Raw genomic sequence first — 21,530 nt, forward strand, 5'->3', positions numbered from 1 at the left:
AACTACAAAATACAAATCTGTAAACAGGGCATAAAACACGGACCCCAAGAAATTCCAGATGTGGGATCAGGTGTCTAGGAGGAATAAGCATCCCCTGTCGACCGGTCACACCTGCCGTGATCCCTGTGTATTGATCAGTTTGATGGAATATTCCGTAGTCAAACTTAGTGAAAACAAAGGCCTAACAATTGGTGTGAAACATGTCAGTCAAAATACGAACCAAATAATAAGATATATTTGCTAACAAGGTCATTATAACGACCATAGAATTTCCGAAATGCTGACAAGGTTACTGTTTTCTGCTTCTCATGTAGAATTTTTGAATAAATAGGAATATACAAGCAGGTCAGCTAATAAAGGATCACAATTAGTGCCCATTGGAATTCCAACAGTTTGTAGGAAGACCTGGTTTCCAAAGACTACATAAATGTTGTCAATCAAGAACTCCAGCATCCTTTTAATATCAATTTCAGAGGTCTTGTGTGTAAAATAAGAGTGATTTTTAACAAAGTATTTTTTGGATGACACATTACAAGATATGAAAATTTCCGAGGTCCATCTTTATTGAAGAAGCGTTGTTTATGATATCTAAAAGCCTAGTTTTTAATTTTCCGTGAGGAATGGTTGCATAAAGTGTAGGAAAGTCATACCCTTTCATGTTATTGACTTTGGAAAAAAATGTGCTTTTAAATTTTCTAAAAGTTCTGTTTTAAGTATCCACATTTGATTTACACCACTTCTAGAATATGCTGTAGCACAGTGAGTCTGATGTTTCTCCTTTGTAGCAATTAATATTTTTGTGAGAAAGAAAGAAAAAAAGGAAATGGTTGACCAAGTCAAGAAAAATCATTGGCAGGAACTATGAACCAGATCAAAGGCAACAGTGAAGAGTGAGGGGTCACAAGCATATATAGTAGCTTTGTTTTCTATAGTAGACTATTATATCGGCAAAATTACTGCCCCCCCCCCCGTTCCTACGGCCATATTTCAATGCAAGTTTCTTTGTGGTTGCTTCAAATTTCATTAGAATTCTATTACTTAAGTAATGATTAAATAATCGAGTTTTTGCTCCAAGAAATTGAATTACGAAGCCTGTTGAATGAAATATAACTGACAAGCATTGGATGTTTAACACTACAAAAATGTAAATAAAACAAGATTTAAAATTCTAATAGGAAATCTTAACGTTTAATATACGTCTTCTGACAATCTTTATGAGGATGCTATTCTTATGCATGCACGTGACTGTATGAATTGTTGTTTCTATATTAGTAACCTAGTACACTATCGCTCAGTATAATGAAAGTACACACTGCAATACAGTTGGAGCTAAGCTATATAATTAGTGTAATCAATTTGGATAAGGATTTTCTGGACACAAGACCAATGATATCCGAATTTGACTATGACTTGTGATTTAGTGTCGGAATACAACCTATTGAAAAAATTAACAGGTATCTCTATTATCTACTTTTAATTTATTAGTTAAATTACTGTTAATACGATTAATTTATTTAATTTTATATTCACCATAGATGTTTGTGATTTAATGTGCAATTTATATATTGTATATATAAAATGAAAGAAAGAAAATGTTTAAATACAGGAATGAACAAAATTATTCATAAGTTTTAATTATTTTTTAAACAACAAAATGTATATATATATATATATATATATATTCATTCAGGAGAACACGTCTGCAACATTGCAGAAAAAATATACATGTAGATAACCCGCATAAGCGGGTTATTTAAAAATTTTCTGCAAGTTGTAATGTTATACCACGTATAACAAAACAAAATTGTTTATATCTTTATCTGTAATTGAATTATCCATGTAAAGTTGGTGAAGTAACGTAAAAAAACTGCATTATCGCCCATACGTACATAAATTGAAAAGCCATTAAAAAATGACCTTTATAACTTCTTTCATATAGAATAGGTTACATTTGGCTTTAAATTAATAAAAACATTATTGCTTCATTGTACATATGTTTTTCAAAAGAGAAATAGGAGAAAAATCATTGTAAATGTTAGATAATATTCCCTCTGCAGAGTTTTAATTTTGCTTGCGTTTTTGCCATGCAGTGGAAAACACATACCCTGTAGCATTTTTTTTTTTGGGAGAATATTTCAAACAATTTTCGGAGGAATTCTTAAATTTGATGTAAGCAGTTGAACGTGATGTGCACATGACTGTCTCCGCTAATTATGGTAACTGTCATTAAATGCCAAGAAAGAACATATGACCCATAATGCACAATGTATTCTTTTCTTTGCGGTGATGCGCAGTGCATTTAATGAGAGAATACCTTGTTTTATGATTTATTTTATAGCAAGGGCCCCTGCAGGTGTCCTATGTTAATCAAAGTTTTCCGTCTGCCTGCTTCTATATTTTTTGAGTTGACCAGGTGAAAGTTCAAGGTTAAAGGGCAAAATAATTGGTCTGACCTCTACACATTTGTGGGATGCAACATGGTTGAATTTTACAGACACCTTTTGTATTACATAGAATAAAATGGCTGGAGGAACACAGCAAATTCTGAGGTCAGATATAGAGATGGTGCAATGACCCAGATACTTGTAATCTGCACATTTTGTGTTTATTACATAAACATAGGATGGTTCGGAAAAAGACACTTAATGGTCAATTGGTCTAAAGTTAAGGTCACATTTTAATTTAAAAAAAATTATGCAATAACATACATATTTTTAACTGTAGTCTTTCTGATTACGACATACATGAATACGTAACCGTCTATTTGATATCACTTTTACAAAGGTCAAGGCCAAAGGGTCACGATTGTTGAAATGTTTTTTACATGTACACAATTTGGTGATCAGTGCTAAAAATCAGATATCTTTAAACTAAAGCGTCCTTTTTGTAGGTAATCTTTGGTCAAATGATGTCACCTACATATATTTTGAAGTTTTAAAGATCAAGATTACCGGTATTCAAATATGATTTGATAATGAAATCCAAAACACGATATTCTGTCATTCTTTAGTTTATAAGCTTGTTGTATGACAGCCCAAAACACGTGTTCTAAATTACAAATGAATTTCTGGTTCATTGTTGATGGATTAAAAATTACGAAAGGTTGTTCATATGACCCTTATTTTACACTTAAACTGAAACTTGGATGCTTTAGTTCACCCGAGGAAGTGATTTTTTGAGATTTTTGGGGATCATAGTCTTTTCGTCTGTTCTCAAAGTCTCCGCAACCACATGGACATTTTCAAATAATCTTGCATACTCGATTCAAAATTTGAAGGGAAAAAAATCGTGTAAATCTAAATATAACCTTTGAGTACCCGGTATTAAGTTTTGCATTAGTAGGGCTTCAATGTTTTAATTAAGAATGTAAATAATTTTTTTTCCGGAAAATGTTCTTTTGTTGAGAAGCAAGACTACAGAAAAAAGTTCTATTTTCTTAGGCATACAGACGATTTTTTAAATAATTTCCAAGAATCACAGATATAGTGCAAATTCAAAGTATAACATAGGAGCTAAAGTGGGACTGACGCTTCTTTAAAATTTGAATTTTAAAAAAAGCAAACAGTGTCGGTATATGTCAATACAGAAGTATTTTGTTGCAGTCATGACATTGGAGCTATCTATTGAAGATAAAATAGGGTTCAAATGGCAGACCCATAGAAAGCAATTTCGGGTTGAATGGGGGCACAACCAAATATTTTCAGTTTGGGGGGGGGGGGGGGAAGGGGGGCTCTACCAAACAAACATTCCTTGACAGTGCCATCAGTAATTATGGTCCATCCATTAAGTAGCTTTGTTTTCTAAATTATTATTGGGTGTGGTACGTCTCCCCCTCCCCGGTTCCTACGGTCATGTAAATGTAATGGTATTTTTACTTATTCTTTTATGTTCTTCTCACTACTGGTGTCATTTATCAACGCATGTTAACACACTACGAGGTGACAAGCCAGAAATTGCTTTTTCGGTTTAAGTTGTGTAGATGGTTTGCGCATTAATGTATGCAGGTACATGTATATATGATAGTCATTTAGTCGTATTTGACGATACGGACATCCATTAAGCTAATATTAACAGCATAACTGTTTTATATCGTACCAGGGAGTTGATCAACCTATAGCTCCTGATTATTACTTGTAATATACTGTGGGGTCACCGTCTATAAAATCCCCTTTGCCTGCCTATCAGTGTGCACCGTCCTCTGTAAGTTTTTTTTTCGATTCCCCCTCCCACCCACCCCAAAAAACTCTCAAATTTACATATTAGAGCTTACATATCTTTTTAGACGGAGTCTAATGAGTATATTAACAAAATTAGCTAAGATACATTCTGTCCCTAAGCAATTCAGCTTTAGGGGTAATTTCAAAGCAAAGTACGTTAAATTAAAGATGAGTATTACCCATGTGTGACAATTTAAGCAGATTATTTTATACTTTTCTATCTCCATTTGGCCATTTAAAATACTTCACCCATAAAATTATTCATGTTGTAAAAGTAGATAATTTTGATTTCATGAATGTCCGATTACCTCCACCTTATTTTGTCAAAAATGTCCCCAGACAGTGGATTAGATTGCTAGAAATCTAAGGTAATTGAGAAATCAAGTACCAAGACAAATTGTGAAAAAATATATCTAATTTTTTAAATCAGTAAAAATAGGTTAAGTACTATTCTGCATAAGACAAAAGGAATTGTCTTCTTCATACATTGATTTCTCCATCTGATGTGTATACTTTGGTTATTACGAAAGCCCATTGAGCTCATTTTATTCGCGAAAGTAACGCTTTAAAACGCGAAAGTTTCGCGTTTATTCGCGAAAGTTATACGCATCTTTTTTTTACCTACGAAAATGAGCTCAATGGGCTTTCTTAAAAATCCCTGATCATTGTGGCTCTTTTACCATAAAAATAAAAACAAAAGGGTATTTATTAAGATTCCATTCCTCTTTGGAAAAAAAAAATGATAGAAAATACCTCGCAATTAAATTACAGTTCCTTCGTCCAAGCTTGCTTTGCGTCAAGATTTGTTAAAAGTGGCTTTTTAGTTACGGAGAATATTACATCAAAAGGATAAAAGATAGACAAAAAAGAACGATGAAAAAATTAAAAGTTCAGTTGTAAATTAGAACATGAGATATAGACAGTCGGACTTCAAGCTTTTTTAAAATCAAAGAGAATGGTAGAATAGCATTTTAGTAAATTTTACCAGTTTAACAATAGTTCCTTTCATTTATAAAAAAAATGATAGAAAATACCTCGCAATTAAATTACAGTTCCTTCGTCCAAGCTTGCTTTGCGTCAAGATTTGTTAAAAGTGGCTTTTTAGTTACGGAGAATATTACATCAAAAGGATAAAAGATAGACAAAAAAGAACGATGAAAAAATTAAAAGTTCAGTTGTAAATTAGAACATGAGATATAGACAGTCGGACTTCAAGCTTTTTTAAAATCAAAGAGAATGGTAGAATAGCATTTTAGTAAATTTTACCAGTTTAACAATAGTTCCTTTCATTTATATGTGGACTCGATGTATCCCAGTGAACTCGAAATAAAAGGCACTCAATCGTCTGTCACATCTGGTTCATATTTGGATGTTTACTGACTATAGACGATAACATCTTCGCTAGCCAAGGGTTTCCGATCCGAAATCTACTCTACAACATCTTCGCTAGCCAAGGGTTTCCGATCCGAAATCTACTCTACTAGATTTCGGATCGGAAACCCTTGGCTAGCGAAGATGAGACGATAATGGCTAACTAATAACTAAACTGTATGACAAACAAAATGATTCAGCTTTTCCATCGTCAGCTTCCCTTATTATGTTGTAAATTTCCAACATCACCTGCATATGGTATTTATGTCTCCCAACTGATTCGATAAAAGCATGCTCTGAGTACGATCAGTTTTTAAACCGAGGCCATCTACTGACAAATAAGCTGATGTTACAAGGATTTCAAGAGCTTTAAATTCATACCATTTGTTAGGTCATAGCTTTTATACTAAATTTGACTACGGAGTCCTCCGTATACCTATCAGTACACAGGGCTTACGGTGGGTGTAACCCAGTCCTCATGACCATGACCACAAGGGAAAGTAAAACAATAGATCTTAAAAGTCAAAATGCTTTTCCTGGAAATTCACAAACTGTCCGTCTCTATCAGTCTATCAGTTTGTTAAATGTGAACAATCAAAATAATCAGAAATGATTTATGCGTGAGCACACATGCAGTAAATTATATTTTTAACAAATTAGATCTACAGCCTCATCAGAGAGCTTTATATTCACATTATAAAAATAGAGCAATTTATGCTGGTATAGCAGGACAGCTGTCTAATTTTAACATGCACAATGAAAAAATATACCTTAACACAAAAGATACAATTATAGGTACGTAGAGTTATTAAGTCTTGGTAAACTGAATGAACTTTTCTAAAATAATTAAACAGATGCGCTGTCTTTGAAGTTTTGACATGTAGCCTTAAGTCAAATAGAAATATGAATATAAAATATAGATATACATGAACTAGGGCTGGTATCAGTAAATCTCTCTCTCTCTCTCTCTCTCTCTCTCTCAGCACACAATAATGGTATTTTCGCACATTTTCTACATCTATAAATCTCGCCAGTATTAATGTCATTTACAAATAATATACATCGGTGTCTGATTATTGATTGTCTTTCGGTACCGTGTTATTTGATGCCTTGTGCTCTCTGATAGTTTTGAGCGATATATGACATGGACTAATCCAACATGAACAGTTTTATAACATGGAGGCGGACGATTCCCCATGTCTTAACTTATAGAGAGTTATTGCTGGCCCGTAGGAACGGTTTCAAAAATTGCTGGGGCCAACTTCCCAAAAACTGTGACAAGCCAAAACAAAAAAAAAAAAAAAAAACCTAAGCTGACCAAAAAGTGGGGGGGGGGGGACTCCCCCCCCCAAAAAAAAATAATCTGACAAGCAAAAAAAACTAATTAGCTGTAAAAATCCTGGAATTTGAATATACCCGTGCCCTATCTTGTAGCGTATGTGTGTGTATGTGGGGGGGGGGGGGATTCTAAAGGATAATTTACTATAGCGAAATACTATACTCAGAAAAGTGGGGTGGGGTGGGGGGTACCCCTCGTTCTACGGGCTTGTATTGTGACATGTAGTATGGATATGCACAAAGTAGTTTACATTCCAGCTGTCCGCTTATTCAAATATATTTAAAAAATGAAAAATTGTCGTCGTTTTTTTTTTCCCAATTTAACCTGTGTAAATAAATAAGATCTGATTTTTATATTTCTGTGATATTTCTCTGCCAAGACTGTTGTTTATAGCGCTAAATATATACCTTTTGTATATATAACTATCAATCATACTGATTGACACTGTTTAGCATTGAAATCAGTCATCAGTTTCATCTGTTGATTATTATTATTATTATTTTTTTTTTTTTTTACAAATATAGCCCTTTTGTGATGTCGATCAATAGATATATCGACTTCACAGAAAAGCATGAGCAATTTTAAAAAGTACAAATATTGAACATATCGTAATTTGGCGGTCCATAACATGACCCCCCCCCCCCCCCCACACACACACACACTCACATCTTTCCCACTTGTATTACTTTCTTTAAAAGACAGTGTTTTTTTTTAATCTCTATTGTGATCTAATATACTGTGTTTTATTTATTTGTTTATTTATTATTTTATTTATTTATTTATTGGTTGTTGTTTTATAGTGGGCTATAGGAGCGAGCACGTGTATGACCATGTAGCTTTACTGAAATTACTTATGCCAGCTCTACAGAGGGGTTACATTCAGGAAAAGTATGAGATTAAAAAACACAGTAAGTAATGTTATTCAACATAAAATGATGTTAAGGACATACGCAACGTATAGTTTGAACATTATTGTCTTCTTCCCTGGAGTTGAAGAGTTCCAATTCTTGAAGGATCTGTGTGCTGCTCTTTTTAATGTCTATATATGGTGCTGTACACCTATTTTAAAAACAAATTTGGATGAAAAAAACATCTAGGATATATGTTTAGTAATTTTTTTTATATATATTTTTCTTTGAATAATATATTAATTTTCATCATTTAATATCTATTCAAAACCCCTGACAATGCATGCTGATATTTTGTCTGCGAACATCTAATGGCATTGTAATTTTAAAGTAAGAATATCTTGAAAAATTATCAGTAGGTAAGGTATACGTTGCGTATGTCCTTAATTCAATATATTTGAGATAAAATAATTGTTTCAGAGAAAAAAAAAAAAAGTTTTAGCAGAGCGTGGTTTCGATCCACGGACCTCTGGGTTATGGGCCCAGCACGCTTCCACTGCGCCACTCTGCTACATGTAGTAGGATCGCCTTTAATATTAACATATCCGTTGAGGGTAATCGTTCTTGCGAGAAGTCACGAGACTTCATTGGACAAGTATTTTTACGCAGAGGCCCACTTAGAGGATGTAAAAGTATTAATAATGCTGTATTCTGACTCAAAAATCAGATTTTTTAAACAACTTTTTAATAAGAAACATTTACTGTGAAGAAATTACCGTACTTAATCATTTTGCTGTGGAAGGTAACTTGATTGAAGTGAATATACTTAGTAGGATGTTTACAGTTATCCATTACTGTCATTTCGAATTATCTCGCATTCGTGTACATACATTGTACACCAGCTGTACCTGTTCTTGGAGTATACATTTTATATTATTGCATTGAATATTGAATAACTGTATCTACATCAGATATTAAAAAAGAAATGTTCGAAAGAATGATAGAACAATTGATTAATAGTGATTTAACAGGAGTGAAAAAATAATTATTAAAGGGGTGTTGACATACATTGAACTATATACGTGATATTTTCTCATAATTTATATGTGTTACAGGAGCTATGAGTGTTATTGATTATGGACAGACAGCTGAAGACCATCAGAGTTTGTTGGTTCTGGTAAAACACACAGGACTAACGTTGTCTCAGCAAAAGTTCAGAAAAATATGGGAGAGGATCCAAAAGTTAAGTACTGTGAGCATTCCAGGACAGAAACGAAATGCATGGGTGCGATACAAGCAGAACTACCCAAAAGAGAATAATGAATGGGGTGACTATCAAGCTCATAGGAAGGCATTAGGGCTGATCTCCATCGGAGAGTGTAGTACTGTAGAGGAGTTTGAAGAATTATTTGAGAGTTACAAAAATGTCAAAGAAGACTATGCGAGTACATTGTTTAATTCACGCCTCATCGTATTTGGTATGAATAGAAATGGGACTCCTTTGAGTGAAGCAACAGAGGATCAAACAAACTCAGACCGAATATCTCCTGGGAGAGCTGATAGTGAGGACAGTGGTGTCACATCAGACATTAGTCCTTCAGAGAGTGTCACAGAGCCATGCAAACCTACCCTCACAGAGACAAAAAGTGATCCCTCAAGCTCAAGTACAAAAAACAGTGAAGGCAAAATCACTTTTGTTAGTAAAAAAGTAGTGAAAAAACAAGAAAGTAGTCCACTTTTCCAAAGTTCTCCAATTTCAACTCCCCCAGGAACTCCTGTCTTCCGTAGACCACACAGTAACAGTTTCACAAAAGAAAGTACTGGTGCAGAAGTGCTGTTCTTTCCAAGTATTCTTGATAGTCAGGATTTAGAAGAAAAGTTAAAAGAATTTATTGTTTCATTATTCTTTGTGTTAGAGGGTAAACGGCTGGATCGTTCATTTGAACGCCATGACAGAATTCAGCTTTTATGTGCACCATTTGAAAGGAAGGACTATATTGGATTAGATACAGACACAAAGTATGCATATAGTTTTTACATTTTACATAACTCATTCTGAACAAATTCCACATCATGAGTCAATGCAGTGCAAACGTAAAGTCTTAAAAAAAACCTGGGGTCACAGAAAAAAAACTGTTTTTAAAAAAATGGTTCAGAAATGAACTTTTATTGGCCAAGTGTTTAAAAAAAATTAAATTAAGCACAGGATGAAAAGATTTCTTATGCATTGCACTGTGTCATTAGTCACTCAAGATGTTATAATTCAATTTGTGTGTACAACTCTTGTGAATTTTGACATAGAGCATAGATCATTTATTGTTTAATTACATATTCATGTCTATAGTGATCAAATTAACAATCAATGGTGTTTTAGTAAGAAGTGTAATTTTATCATGTATTTTTGTCAGGTCTTTTCGAAAGAAATGTCAAGGAAGGCTACGGAAGCATCTTGCTGATTTGTGTTTACAAGCTGGGATTCCTGGGGAAGCAATCCTACATTATGAAACTGCCATAGATATTTTACGTCCAGTCAATGACACACTGTGGATAGGAGGTTTGTTCATAGTTTATTTGTTCACATCAGTCCTTGTTGCTGTATTACATTTTACAAAGGAGTAAAAGTTTGTAGAACAGTTTGATAAGGAAAAATAATCAAGAGGTTCTGTTAAAAGCTAAAAAATTTTTTGCCTAAAAAATGTTATATTTTTTAAATTTTAGCTTGTTACGAAGGTCTTGCATCGGCTGCAGTAGTTATTAACTACCCCAAATCAGCAACACTTTCTGGGCTACGTAGAAATTTCTATTCACTCTCAGCAAAAAGGGGCTCTTCATTGCTGAATGAAGCCAAATTGAGGACTGGTAGTTTAAACAACAAAACCAATGGAACAGAAAGTGTGCCTGAGAATTTGTTTAAAGTAGCACCTGACCCAACTGACATCATTGAAAAATACAGGGAAGCTTTAGTCAATTATAGCAAAGTGAGTTTTATGGGATTGTATTACACAGAGTGATTCAATTAACTGGCATGACTTTTATTACGGACAAGAGATGGTGAATGGATATACCTGTTTTGATTTTTAATGCAACATTCATTGAACAGTAACACCTTTATTTTTTTTCTCTTCTTTTGAAAGTTCAAAGGTGCAGCAGTGATAGAAATAGAACTCAGCCTGAAAGCTTGTAGAGTCTTGACCATGCAAGGGGTAAGAAAAATTATTTTCTATAGTTTCAGTAAACAAAGAAAAAATTAAAATTTAAAATGTAATTATCTATATACATGTACCAGTACATGTAAAATATTATTTAAGCAAAATCTTGTTAACTTTTCTTATCAAAATTTGCCTGTTGTACACATTGTAGTGTGATATTAGTTCTTCCAGAACTGTAGCTATAATTTCAACCAAACTTGCGAAATATAAACATTTATGGCATTTGTTGCAATTAAATGTAGGCCACTATAATTTTCATTTGTCAGACAGAACATTGTGACTCAGGGATTTGTTATGGCCCATGTGACTCAGAGATTTGTTATGGCCCACTGATTTATTCTTTAAAGACAACTTTCTGTTTTTACTTTCTGTTTAGAAGATTGTAGGATTACTAATAGTCAGAATGGTGTTACTTTTCAGAAACATCTGCAAGCTTCCTCATTCCTGCAGAATGTCATTTACATTAACTACAATGTCAGCGAAGAGGATAAGGTATGTTGTACTCACGCTTTTAAAGTACTTAGATATATTACAAGTACTTAGATACATTAAAAGTACTTAGATACATTAAAAGTACTTAGATACATGTACTAGTATAGTTTTTGTGAATGGTAAATCTAGTATTTAGAAGCAAAGTTAAACAAATAATTCCGCAATGTAAGTTTATTAATAGAAACTTATTGATATGTAATTGAGTTTAAAAGATAATGTATCTACAAATTTATCAATGAAATTTTTTTTTTTAAAAAGCGTTTAAATAAAACTCATTGTACTTCTAGCGGATCAGGTTTAGTCTCATAATCTTTTATTTGCAGATAATTAGGTATTGCACTCTCTCCGAGCTGTATTCTGATATTGGATTTTATCGAAAAGCAGCCTTTTTCAAGCGAATAGCTGCCATGCAATGTGTGTCATCTCCCCAGGCCACACAGCAGAACTGGGGGCAGTGCTATAGCCTACTAGTGCAGGTTCTGGAGGGTTACAATATACATCATAATCCAAAAGACAAACATATTGGTAAGTATGCTGTGTGGAAAAAATAATTCACTTTTTAGCCAAATTTATATAGATGATCTTACATGTGTTTCTTTGAAATGTTGATTGTGTTTAATCATTTAATTGCAAAGTAATAATACTTGTAAAAGGATTAGTAAAGCTTGAAGGTAAATGTGACACAGTTTTCTTTCATTATAATACAGGTTCTGACACAGGATGGCCTGTACTGCAATCACGAGTGCTCAATGAACTCATTTTTTCTGCTCGTAAAATGGGTAAAATACCACTTGCAATCAGGTTGGTAGTTTTCATTTTTCAACGTTACAAATATACTTTTATAAATATGATATGATCTACATCTAATATATGGTGTCACTTGCATGTGTGTCAGATTAAACTGATAGAAAGAATTTGCTTACACACTTCTGGAACTCGTATGTGAAATGCTCATCTTACACAGATGCAATATGTGTATTTTCTATTTCAGACACACCACATTTATGATACAGTCATTGCATCAGTACTTGTCACTCTCTGAGAGGAAGGACATATGTCGGACCTTGGAGCAGTTGACCGCTCAGTCGGACGGAAATTGCCAGTCCCTTGCTCTTGATAATGGCATGATCCTCCCCCCTGTACCATTTACCAGTATACCCTTTGTAAAGTGAGTGATTTAATCATTCCCATTATATTTACGTTTAAAACATGTGAATCGTGAATTCGCTGTTGATACACCCACACACGAAACAGCTTTAGAATTACTGTAGAAGTACTTTTTTCCGCATGGTATTAATTTACACTATGTACACGGTCACAGATTTTCCGCAGAAATATATCCCAAAACTCTTTAAAAGTACATTTAAAGCATAGTGGCAATCTAAGAAATCCACGTAATTTTCTTTCCGAGAAATTGCGATTCCGCGGAATTTTGACCCTGTGGAAAAAAGTCCGTTTACAGTATTTTAAATGTAACACTAGTCTGTAAAAGTTTCATTGCCATCATTTTTTAGGTCTTTCAAACTAATTAGAATGCGGCCTCACCTGGAGCCAGTCAAATTAAAGAAACTTGGAGAATCTGCTTCAGATACAGGGCCGTTCATATTTACACCTTTAAATCTAGGGATGCAGAGAGATACCAAAGACGATGGATTGATGGGTAATTACTCATGATACCATATAAAGTATATCTGCCTCTGCCAGCTAGGGAATTAAGCATATACATACTTTACATGTCCCTTTCTCACATCATGATTATCAAGTTTTGTAAATAATTATTTCCAAGTAACCCCATCCCCCTCCCCACCCAACCCCCCAAAAAATGTGAGGTTGGAGCTAAAATGGGAGATAACAAGTTTTAAGGATTCTTTTGGGGAAACTCTTATAATGGCTTACAAATTTACAATTTTCAGGTATTCTGAGACACTCATTTGAAGTATTGGTTTTAATTCCCAATGCATCATCCATTGTTTGTTGTCCATTAGTTTATATGTTATAAACACTTATTTTCTTCTATTCTAAGTCTGAATCAGTACAGTCTATACAGCAAAATCTTTTAATAGTTTGATGTTTGTTTGTTGTTAATTCCTTTATCAGTGTTTGTTTTTTAACTCCATGGATTCAATGCCTTTTAGATTTTTTTCTTGTGGCCCGTGATTTGTGTGAAGTGCAGTTACAAGTTTACAATCCTTTACCAGATGAATTGAAAGTGAATCAGATGGCAAGTATCAAGTTCAAATCAATTTTCATAAGGAGTGAAATTTTTGAGTTTATCAGGTAAAATATCAATTACAAACTGAATGTTTCATTTTTTTAATGACTAGGGAAGTGTATAGAATGAAGAGTAAACTCACTGTGAATCTACATTGTCTTAATGTTATAAACTGGTGTGTTTGCCAGGGTTTGATGGTGGAAGGTGTGGAGATAGAGCCCTACCCCTGTAATCCCTCCATCCCCGCAGAGACTGGGCCTTATCTAGTCAAGTTATTATGGCGGCCCAAGACTGCAGGAGATCTTGACATTATAGGTAAGTTTCAATTGTGTTAGGAATCTCTACAGACTTGTATAGCCATAAAAGGTATAATGGGTTTAACATTTGTTTGTTTATAAAAATAAGGTGAGTTAGATGAGATGTGTTGTCTCAATTTTGTCAAGATTATTTTTAGAACTGCTTTATTATTAATAGATACATGTAAGTTTTTTTTCATACATGTACTTATATTTTACTTTGACTTCTCTAACAGGTTACTTTACCAATGTCATGGGAGTTAAAAGTCATTGTAAACTGAAAGACTTACAACAAATCAATCTGGACAAAATCATGGTCAAAGTTATTCCTCAACTGCCACAAATCCAACTGACAACATCGCTGCCCAAAGCAGACAACTTCCTGTCTGGGAATGACAGTGAATATGTTGTTACTAGTGGAACAACAACTCTTTTCGCAGGACAGAAGTATGAAAATTTAGGAATTTGCTTTTTGAAAAGTTGAGGAAGAGAAAGTTTAGCATTTAGCATTAATGAAACTTTGATGGTGATAAAAATTTAATAATTTGAAAGTTAAAAATGCATGTAGTTACATGTAATTTGATGAGTTTTGAACTCTTTTTGGTTTTCAGCATGGAATGTCTAGTCACAATACAGAACAATAGCTTTCAGCCAGTGGAGCATGTTAATGTAGAAACCAATTGTAAAATGGATGAGAGGGGTAATAATCTTGTCTTCAAGAACCATCATATAATAACTTTAAAATTGACAAAGATCGGGATGCTACAATTAATGAGATAATCACTGCATATTCTCTAAATGCACCCAATCTCAGGTCTCTAGACTTAAAATTTGTTACCAAGAAAACAATCAAATACATGTATACACATGTATAAATTGTAGCTAGATATGATATGTTTTGGAAATTCAAACTATCTGACTTGAATATTTTGTACAGAATTTTTAACCCAGATGTTTGAATGGAGTATGGAAAACATCCAATCACAGCTTCCACTACAACCCAACAGTGTCATGTGCTTCACATTATGCATTAAAGGAGTGTCAGATTTCATGTCTGACACTGTTAATCACGAAACTGCTGAACCACAGGTAATCATAGCCTCTGTATGATTTAATTTGAGTCCATTAAAGTGAAAGCATACTGTGAAATCATCATTGTTTGTGGGGGACCAATATTTGTGGATTTCATGGGTCACTGTTTCTTACGAATTTACATCCACATGAACAAACTTTGTCATAGTATTGATATATTGCATCCTTTGTAAATTTGAGTTATCCACGAAAATACGATCCCATGAACCAGTAAAATTTTGACAACCCATGAACATTGACCACCATATAATTTGTTGTTAATCATTTTAGTTATATATGCAGTCAAAAGCTGCATTCATTTTGACCATGAATAATGAAAATAAATACAACATTAACATGTTGGTGCCCTATAGTATTAAAACACCATATCTCTATGTCTAGCTGTCCACCTATATATTGCCCTTTTATGTACACATAAAATGTAAAAAAAAAAGAAAAAAAAAAAAAAAGAAGAATTATCATCCTGATGTACAACTGTATTACAAGAGATTTTTGTCACATTGGGCTGAAGACTGGAATATTATATTACTGGTCCTTTTTCTCAGAATTGAGAGTTGATTATTATGTAGTCTAATACATCTCTTATCTCTATAGGCCTATGTATAGTTATAAGATGTTATGATATTGTAGTGTGTGGAGTGCTTGTTACGGATTGAGTATAGTGGAGGTCCAGGGCTACAGGACAGTTATTGTCGACAGTGTGCGGTCAATTTGTCTGTCGATATATGTCCATCTGTGATAATACAAGCTTGGGATGCCATTCCAGCTGAAAGGTAACATATAATTACATTGTAGTATGTATTTAATGATTGAAAAGTCAGTTCTGCTAAATATTGTAAATATATTTTATGCTCTGTTCACCTTTCTTAGACTTGGAAAAGTTGTTCCTTGTTTCACAGTGTTTTGATAAACTGCTGTAAGACAGAATCTTTGGAATTTTACTTCTAGGATTAATTTCTTGGTATCATGTATTGTAGGCCTGATCACTGTTATCTAGTCTTTGATCTGCTGAATGCATCAGGAAGTGATCTCTCAGTTCAACATTCCACACAGACACCCACTCATATCTTGCCAGGACATACCGAAAGGTACATTTCTTCACTATTTTTAATTGTCCCCCATTTTCATGAAGGCTCAGGTACATTATATCTCATTCATCCATTAGTCTGTCTGTCTAGCTGTACATCTGTCACAAAAACTTTAATCTTGGTTATAACTTTTGAATGAGAGAAGATAGGGCTTTGACAACTGTTAAAAGTTGCACTACTGAAAAATTTCTTAACTGGCACAATATTTACTCATTTTTGAATTCAAGATTACATCTAAATTTGGTTATACTGTAGTTAGAAACACATTTGTATCAAATGAATTTCAATGTTATTTGTTAATAATTTTATATTTTTATTATAGAATTGCTGTTGAAATAGAGAGATGTGAATTTCCTTCATTACCAGACAACACTCATCTTAGGAGCCACGCCAGACAAAGCAGATTAGCAAATCATTACAGTACTTATTTAAACCAGTTTGTAGACATCCGATGGGAAATGGTATCCTTTTCAACAACAAATTTAAAAAGAAAGGGAGAAATTCATTTTCAAACAAACTTAACTAATTTTCATCTTGATGAATATAATTTGTTATAAAAATTTAGTTGTGTATGTGTATCCTTGTTTATACAAGAAAGGATGACTGCACTTAACGCTTGTTTTTGGGTCTTTTTCGGTTGCTTCTTTTGCTTGTATATCTAAACCTTATCTCACTTTAGTATGTTTATGAAAGAATACTGTCAATTTGGAACCAGATTTAAATCTCAAAATGATTTTAGACTGTGATACAATAAAATTATTCAATGTTTTTTGTCCCTACTGCTTTCCAAATATAGTGAATTTACACTTACCTGCCCTTGATTGAACATTAGATATGCATGAGAGGTGGAGCTAACATTGTAAGAATGGGTCTAAAATTAGACTTGATAAAAAACAATGACATGTTTGGAAAAGCGAACGTGATCATTCTTTCCAATCTCTTTCTCCATTCTGTATGGCACAAATACACTTCTGACAAAGGTTTCAAAACGAAATTAACAATACGAGCACGTCAATGTAATTAAAGCAGATTTTATATCAATGCCAGATGACTTAACGTGTTCGAACACAATGTTCTAGTTAGCACAAAACATGCTACCTTACAAGTCACGTGACGAAATTTAGTATTCACAAAGTTACCTGAGGTAAGAAATCACGTGGTGAATTATAATATTCAACATGTCGCAATCCTTGGTTACAACACAGAGAGCGAATGTAAGAAGAAGCAGTTTTTTCTCTTTTTAACCATGAGCGCATGTTTGTCTATTAATCTCCTTTTGACACATTATTATTTATGCAAATATACAACTACTGTTAAACGTAGAACAATAGACAAACATGCGCTGACTATGTATAAAGTCGGTAAAAAAGTGGGCGTCCTCATTATCGAACGGAGATTAAAGAAATTGTGATGACCCCTGCCTTTGAAAACAGATTCGAACTTCGTAAATACACACTTTTATTAAACGTAATTACATAAATTTGTAGATTGGATGTTGACCATTCTTGCAATGAAAAGAAAAATGCTTGTTTTTAAAGTTTATTTTGTCGCAAATTCCGCATGTCCTTAAGTGCAGTCATCCTTTGTCCATTTTTCTTCTTCTATTAAATATTTTGATAATTTACATGTATATGCTCTGGTGTAATGAATTTTCAGAATTTTTTCTTTAACTGCTGTGTAGCCTTCTTTAAAGACTTGCGGAAAAGTCTCTATAGATCATATAGTATGGTCTGATGAGCAACTGAATCAAATTCAGATTTCACCAATTGTATGGGGTAAGTTTTCATAGGACAATTAATACAATCAATAAAATTAAATGCTCTTTTTGAAAAACTGTGTACCAGGTACATGTATTTAAGTGTAACTCATTTATTGCAGAGGTAAAGCTAAATGGTGCATTTTTCCCCACGACGAAGTCATTAGATTTGTCTGTGATGGATTGCCTTGATGTAGTGGCAAGAGTGACCATTAATGAAGGTATTTTATGTTCATTATAAGTAAAGGATTGATATATGTACATGTATATACATGTATCTCACTCAAAATTATTGGTAGAAGTGATGCAAAGTTTAATGGAAATTCCAACAAGATACATTGATTTTATCCTTTTACATGCATCTTTGGCTTTCTTATGTCTTGAAAAAAAAAAGTCACATGAAAATAGTCTCCAGGGACTACAATAAAGGATCAAAGCTTTACTTGGGAATTTGTAGGAAAAAATCTTCTCAAGAACAGCAGGGGTCAAAATTAGTCATATTAATATACAAGCATCCTCACTAGTAATAAATCAAGTTTGTTCAGTTCATAGCCATTGGGGGTAGGATGGGGCCACAAGAGGGAATACTCGTTTTACATGGAAATTTCTAGGAAAAAGAACATTTAGAAAACTTCTCAAGAACAGCAGGGCCATGATTATCCATATTATTATGCAAACATCCTCAGGCAGTGCAGATTTAATTTTGTTCAAATCATGGCCAGGGAGGTGGAGGGGTAGGATGAGGCCACAATAAGGGATTAAAGTTTGATATAGGAAAAAATCCTTAAAAATAATCTTTTCAAGGACATCAGCACTATAATTAATCATATTAATATGGATCTTCAGGTTGCGCAGAATCAAGTTTATTGAAAACGTGGTCCCTGGGGGTAGGGTGGTGCCACAATAGGGGACAAACATTTTACATCTGAATATACAGGGAAAAATCTTCCTAAGAATAGCAAGGTTATGACTGGTCATATTGATAGGCAAACATCCTCAGGAAGTGCATGTCAGGAGTTTGAATCAGGCTCCTCCAAGGGAGAGTTATATAAAAATTTTGCATATGAAACTCTTTTTACCATGCAAGCATCCTCAGGTTGTGCAAATTTAAGTTTGTTTAAATCTTGGCCCCAGAGGGTAGGATGGGACCACAATATGTGGTCAATATTTTATAAGAATATAGAGGAGTAAAAAAAGTCTTTTAAAAATCTCAAAAAAAGCTGGGCCAATGTGAAAATTTGAGTATGTAATATTTCAGAAGAGTTTTGCAACAGAAGTGCCTTACTCTATGTAACCTGTCACCAGGGTGAAGCTGACTGTGATAATGTTACAGTGGTGGGAGTCAACACTGCCTTCTTTGAAACGGTAAGTATTTACTTGTAATATATGTTATGTTGGGTCATTACGTGGAAATTCTTTTTTTTAATCTATGGTACCCTAACACATTCACGTAATATCTCAAAGCATGAAATGTTTTTGAATTCCTGGGTCAATCAGGTTACTGACTGTTTCCTGAACAGCTACTCACCAAAAACAACAAGTAATTATCACACTCAATTAAGGGGCCCTCTAAGGGGTACAGGTAGACTTACCTGAACATGAAAATTTTCTTTAAGGGAGGGAAGTCCAAGACATGTTGATCAGTCCCTCTTTTCTTAAATGAAAATCTTTTAATACATGTATTTTGTCTGTGTTATGTGATACACTGTATGTGAAATTAATTGGATAGCACCCTTATGTCAGTTCAGATTTGTTTGTATCATGGCTCCTAGGACAAGGCTGAGGCAACTAAAGGGGTTCAAAACTTTATAGATTGTACATAGAAAACTAATTTTCATAAATTCCCTAATTAATCGAAAAAAACCAAAGTTTCAGATTCTCAAATTAATAAGCAAAGCATCATCATGCAGTGTATATTGGGGTTTTTCTAAGTTATAGTCCTTGTGGGCAGTTGGGTCAACAAATTCGTATTGGGAAGAAGACCTGAAGGATATGTGTCAAAGAGTTTGTTTCATGGTACTCGTGTGAATAGTAAGGCCCATGGGCCTCCTATTTGAACATGCCTCTAGAAAATATCTAGAAAGTATGCAGTACATGTAACAGCAATACGTTTTAAACATAAATTTTCCACAAAAAAAATGACTGGATAATAGATATTAAACTAAATTTTGCTTTTTTTTCTTTTTACATTTCTTTAGGTGAAGGGTGGCCAAGACATGTTGATCAATCCTTCTTTCCTTATTCACTGTGAAGGAAAATACACAGTAGACATTAAATGTATGGTGATATCATCTGCAGAAGAAAACACAGAACAAACATTTCAGTATCATCCAGTACAACTTGATGTGACACCCTGAAGATTCCAAAATATAATTAATGTTTCATTAATGATTTTGTTCCTATTGTTTATTTCTGCTCTAAAATTTAAATTTTCTCTCAGGAAAATTAAATCAAGATGTTGTGAGAGATCAGTATTTTCAACAAATGTAAAATTAAATTTATTTAATTTGTTGTTTTAGTCCTACAGGTCCAATATTGAAAGAGCTTATGCATTGGTAAAATGTTTGGATTTTATTTGTTGGCCCGTCTCTCTGTAATTAATTTTTATAAATGTTACTCCTCCTACAGTCATAGTGACTAAGTGTGATTTCATTAAACTTGGTAAACAATTCATAAATCTTAATAAACTTTATTGCAAGCTTTAATTTTGACTTATGAAGTTGCAATCATGATTATTTAAAATAATTTTTAAAATGCTTTTACCTTCTGCTGTTTGGCCTGATGTTAAGTTCACTCTGTACACTAGAAGACTTCTTCATGATGTACATATACTTCTGTATTTAACATTTTAGAATGAAGCTTGGCAATATTGTAGAATTCATTTAGCCACAATTATTCTTGATATCAATTTCCATTACAATGATCTCATCTATAATTAAAAACTTCTTTTAAGATATTATTGCTGCTTTTTCACCTTTTTGTCAGAATTAAATTGAAATGTTTTCAGAAAAGAAATGCACATATATCACAAATCTATGTGCAAATTTTCTAGTCTGTTGTTTCAAACCAGTAGAGCAACAGTTTCATCAGAGACATTTGGTTTAAGTATTATGCCATTAATTGACCATATGTATCGACTTTGGCAAAGTTAATTCATTTGAGACAGTACTGGATATTTCATTTTTTTTATAATTTGGTGCTCAAACATTTTAAACTCATTATTGTAAGTTCATGTTTCACATTAATTGTGGGTATAGTCTTTTACTATTGGCTGTGATTCAAAAAGGCATTTTATCCTCAGTCATGCAAACATGTGTTGTTATATTTAGCAATTATTGCTTGTTATTTATCCAATAAACTAATACACTTAAAAAAAAGTTTTTTGCTTGTTTTGTAAATGCAGTAAAATGTTCATGAATTGTGTATCTAAGGATGCTCATTATTAGTTATGCTTTGAGAACACTAAATCCAATCCATATTTCTGGATGACTGGACAGATTGTTTCTGGTACAACTAAAATAATAGTTAAAGTACATATTATGTATTACATCTCATTGAACATTTGATACCAGAGCATACTTTCATGAAAGTATTTCATACATTCATTATA

General features: G+C 33.4%; 1 protein-coding gene and 1 non-coding gene across 3 annotated transcripts; one reads left to right on the forward strand and one right to left on the reverse strand.

The window, feature by feature from the left end:
* Positions 1–1,353: 1,353 nt before the first annotated feature.
* On the forward strand, positions 1,354–21,291 carry LOC133185963 (trafficking protein particle complex subunit 9-like). Of its 2 annotated transcripts, XM_061321251.1 has the most exons (23): positions 1,354–1,454; positions 7,728–7,835; positions 8,891–9,794; positions 10,184–10,329; positions 10,494–10,753; positions 10,910–10,978; positions 11,405–11,476; positions 11,800–12,001; positions 12,184–12,277; positions 12,468–12,644; positions 12,991–13,136; positions 13,612–13,697; positions 13,877–14,003; positions 14,221–14,431; positions 14,596–14,684; positions 14,922–15,073; positions 15,707–15,849; positions 16,054–16,164; positions 16,487–16,625; positions 17,846–17,939; positions 18,043–18,141; positions 19,179–19,285; positions 20,119–21,291. In XM_061321251.1, exons 1-23 carry the CDS (start codon positions 1,406–1,408, stop codon positions 20,275–20,277), a joined length of 3,744 nt encoding a protein of 1,247 aa, XP_061177235.1. In that variant the 5' UTR covers positions 1,354–1,405; the 3' UTR covers positions 20,278–21,291. The 2 variants fall into 2 exon arrangements, with proteins under 2 accessions (XP_061177235.1, XP_061177243.1); XM_061321259.1 differs by lacking the exons at positions 1,354–1,454; positions 7,728–7,835 and adding an exon at positions 8,491–8,577.
* Trnam-cau (transfer RNA methionine (anticodon CAU)) lies at positions 8,275–8,346 on the reverse strand. The gene has a single exon. It is a non-coding gene; the product is annotated as a tRNA-Met (tRNA).
* Positions 21,292–21,530: the final 239 nt, after the last annotated feature.

This window comes from Saccostrea echinata, unplaced genomic scaffold (genome assembly GCF_033153115.1).
Source record: "Saccostrea echinata isolate AGI-Se365-2 ecotype Australia unplaced genomic scaffold, CSIRO_AGI_Sech_v1 ptg000001l, whole genome shotgun sequence".
Taxonomy (NCBI): domain Eukaryota; kingdom Metazoa; phylum Mollusca; class Bivalvia; order Ostreida; family Ostreidae; genus Saccostrea; species Saccostrea echinata.